This window comes from Trachymyrmex cornetzi, unplaced genomic scaffold, assembly GCF_001594075.2.
Source record: "Trachymyrmex cornetzi isolate Tcor2-1 unplaced genomic scaffold, Tcor1.1 scaffold264, whole genome shotgun sequence".
In the NCBI taxonomy this organism is placed as follows: domain Eukaryota; kingdom Metazoa; phylum Arthropoda; class Insecta; order Hymenoptera; family Formicidae; genus Trachymyrmex; species Trachymyrmex cornetzi.
In genome coordinates, this window is record NW_017297313.1 from 64,783 (window position 1) to 68,466 (window position 3,684).

At 39.8% G+C, this 3,684-nt stretch overlaps 1 protein-coding gene across 1 annotated transcript; it reads left to right on the forward strand.

The window, feature by feature from the left end:
* Positions 1 to 1,795: 1,795 nt before the first annotated feature.
* Positions 1,796 to 3,037, forward strand: LOC108761817 (RNA-directed DNA polymerase from mobile element jockey-like). Its single transcript, XM_018508555.1, has 2 exons — positions 1,796 to 2,557; positions 2,642 to 3,037. Exons 1-2 carry the CDS (start codon positions 1,796 to 1,798, stop codon positions 3,035 to 3,037), a joined length of 1,158 nt encoding a protein of 385 aa, XP_018364057.1.
* The last annotated feature ends 647 nt before the right edge of the window (positions 3,038 to 3,684 follow it).

A 3,684-nucleotide genomic window follows, 5' to 3' on the forward strand; every position in this document is an offset into this window, starting at 1 on the left:
TGCTTTCTCTACCTCTCAAACAACGTCGTCTACCGGAGCGCTGACGAATCTTACGAGCGACCAGCAATTCACGCTCCTATTAAATGCAATAAACGGCGTGAGGCAGGACATTGCCAATTTAACGGCAACGGTGCAACAAAATACTGCTATATGTACAGCAATTGCTACAGATATGCGCGAGTTAAAAAAGACGATTGCATACGCGAAACCGACGACTGAAATTATAATTACGGGTATACCAAATGCGTGTGATTTATCGTACCGTGACATCGTGCATCGTGTATTAACGCATTTAAAAGTTCCTGAGCTAATTGGCGACTTATTACTAGTCAATAAAATCAATTATAAACGCCCAAATACTACGGATGCTTCTATATCAATGCAGTATTTCTCTATTAAAGCTGACTTTAAGTCCATTAGAGTTCGTAACTATATCATTGATACTAAACGCAAAACGGGGGCAATAATAGTAAAAGATATTTTACCTGAGTTATCAAACAGCACGACGGCTGCAAATCCTATATTTGTAAATGAGTTTCTCAGCGCGTACACATATGCCCTTTTGAGAAAGGCTAAACAAGCAGCTAAAAATGCGAACTATAAGCGAGTCTGGGCTAGAAACGGAAGCGTTTTCGTTCGTAAGGATGCTGGGTTTAACGAAATACTAATTGCTACTGAACGAGACCTTGAACAAATCGTATGACTAACTGAGTCCACTATACCCAATGCACCTTTAGCTTCATCTACCCGAAGACCAACAGCGTACCGTTCAGATCTGTTTAAAATTTCATGTGTCAATGTAAATTCCATTCGAGCCCATCTACACGACATTGAAGTAGTCTTGTCCGATTGTACGACTCGCATACTCGCGGTCACAGAAACATGGCTTACTCCAAATGTCGACTCGTCATGCGTAAATATCGCAAATTATAATCTAGTGCGTAAGGACCGCGCGCTTCGTGCTGAAGACAAATCGCGTTACATTCAGGGAGGTGGTGTAGCATGTTACCTCCATAAATCGCTTGTTTACACTGTCCTGGATTGTTCTGAGAATTCAGATCTTAATACTCCAGAATACCTTTTTCTCGATATAAAGTCTGCGCAACGAAGTATGTTATTTGTCGTTATGTATAGGCGCCCGGGTGGTCAACTTTTTTCAGATTTTTTAACGAAATTTAATTTATATTTACCCAGGTTTAAAAACGTTATAATCACAGGTAATCTAAATTGTAATTTACTAGTTGATAGTTTCGAATCCAATTATATTAAGAACTTTATATGTGAATATTCACTATTTTCTGTTCCTTTTGGTCCTACTCATCATTCCGGGTTTTCAAGCTCACAGCTTGACGTTATGATCGTTGACAGCAACAATAAAATTAAAAGTTTCGCTAAATCACTAACACCATTTGCGGCCGGTCATCACATTATATCAATTTGTTACGAATTTCATAATTTAAATCGTACTCCGCAGATAATTACTTATCGTGATTTTTCGAACTGCGACCATGACGCTCTAGCAAACGACCTCATGGCCTTATTTCGCATTAGACTTTCCAACCTACCGATCTTATCTAATATACATCAAACTGAACTCACGAATAGTCTTAGCATTTTTTATGATTGTATCAATGAAGCGCTAAATGCCCACGCGCCGTATACTACAAAACGAATAACCCATCGCTCCATCCCATGGTTGAATTCCGATCTCCGAACTAGGATTAAGATACGCGATAAATTGTTTTCGCGTGCTAAGAGACTACGTAACCCTGTACTTCTTCAACAATACAGAATTATGAGGCGTGAAATCAAGTATGCATTGAAATATGTCAAAGATGCATATCTAATTGATACGCTACCTCTACAGTCGAGTCCCAATATTCTCTGGTCATACTTAGGGAAATTGGGTCTTACGAATGCACCATCTCAATCTGCCCTAAATCACTTGTCTGCATCTACATTAAATCGCTATTACTCACAAGTAGCCTCTTCTCATCCACCATGTACTCAGGAAGCCCTAAACAACATCCTTTCACGACCTCTACCAACCTCGCATTCGTCATTTGTGCTAACTCCTACAAATAACCATGAAGTACTTATTAGCCTTAACTCTGTCATGAATAAATCTCGTGGTTTGAGCCCCGACAACCTTCGTTTGTCGCATCTTAAAAAATTGCTTCATATTATCACTCCCTACCTCACAGCCATTATTAACCTATCGTTTAAACTAAACATGTTCCCATCGGTTTGGAAAAATCTTTATATCATCCCACTTAAGAAAATCCCCAATCCTTTAAATCCATCCGATACTCGACCAATAGCAAATCCACCCCATCTCTCAAAAGTAATTGATTCACTAGTCACCCAACAGATCATCAAATATTTAGAGAATAACAAAATGCTACACCCGAGAGAATCTGGGTTCCGTAAACACCATAGCACACAAACCGCTTTATTACATCTCTTAGATGACGTCAGATGTGGGATCGATAGGGGTTGCGTGACCATCTTGGTACTGTTTGACTTTACGAAAGCCTTTGACAGCCTTAGTCACACTGTAATCCTGACGCGCCTACGAGACATCGGTTTCGAGAACGCAGCTCTAAATTGGATGCAATCATTCCTATCTTGTCGCTCCTAGTCGATAATAAACCTGGATGGCCAAACATCTCAAGTTGAACACACTACATCTGGTGTTCCTCAAGGAACTAGCCTGGGACCCATTCTCTTCATTATCGTCATTAACACCTTGTTCACCAGGCTGCGATACTGTCGAGACACGACCATCATATTTGCAGATGATACTCAATTCTATTTGTCAACCCCAATAAGCCAGTTAAATGAAACTATAAATCACATAAACTTTGACATTACGGAACTGTTAAAATGGTCCAAGGACTATGGCCTCACGCTGAACACCCACAAAACAAAGGCTATTATCTTGGGATCTTCCCAAAACATTGCTACTATCCGAAACCTCCCATATACCACCCATTGTAGTTGGAGCAGATTTAATACCCTACTCAAACGAAGTTAAAGATCTTGGCGTAATTATCACCTCTGATCTGACATGGAATAAACATATTAATGCTGTCTCATCTAAGGTTCATAATGTTCTGTATAAATTGAAATTTCGTGGCGCATTTCTTCCAACATCAATAAAACTATTACTTGTCAACTCATTACTGGTCCCACATTTTGATTATGCTACCCTAGTTACAGCTGACTTAACGGGATATCTCAATACTAAACTGCAACGCCTGCAGAATAATGCCCTGAGATACATTTATCGTCTGCGTAATGATGACAGACTCGCACCTTACAGAACGAGAGCAAACTGGCTCACTATCTCGCGCAGAAGGCAGTACTTTCTTGGTAACCTTACATATCAAATCATAGCTACTTCCCAACCACAATACCTTGCAGGTAGATTTACTTCAGTAAATGACTCAGTGAAACGGTCGTCCCGTCTTTGTTCCTCTACCTACACACTCCCAACATCACGTACCAATATTTATGCAAATTCATTCTGGATCACAGCTATACAGTTCTGGAACTCCCTGCCAAATCAACTACGAAACCTCCCAACCATAATCTCTTTCCGTACTAACCTTTTTACTCATCTACAAAGGGCTGACCGTGAATGATGATCAAATATCAACCGTAATTTAAATTATATTCTAT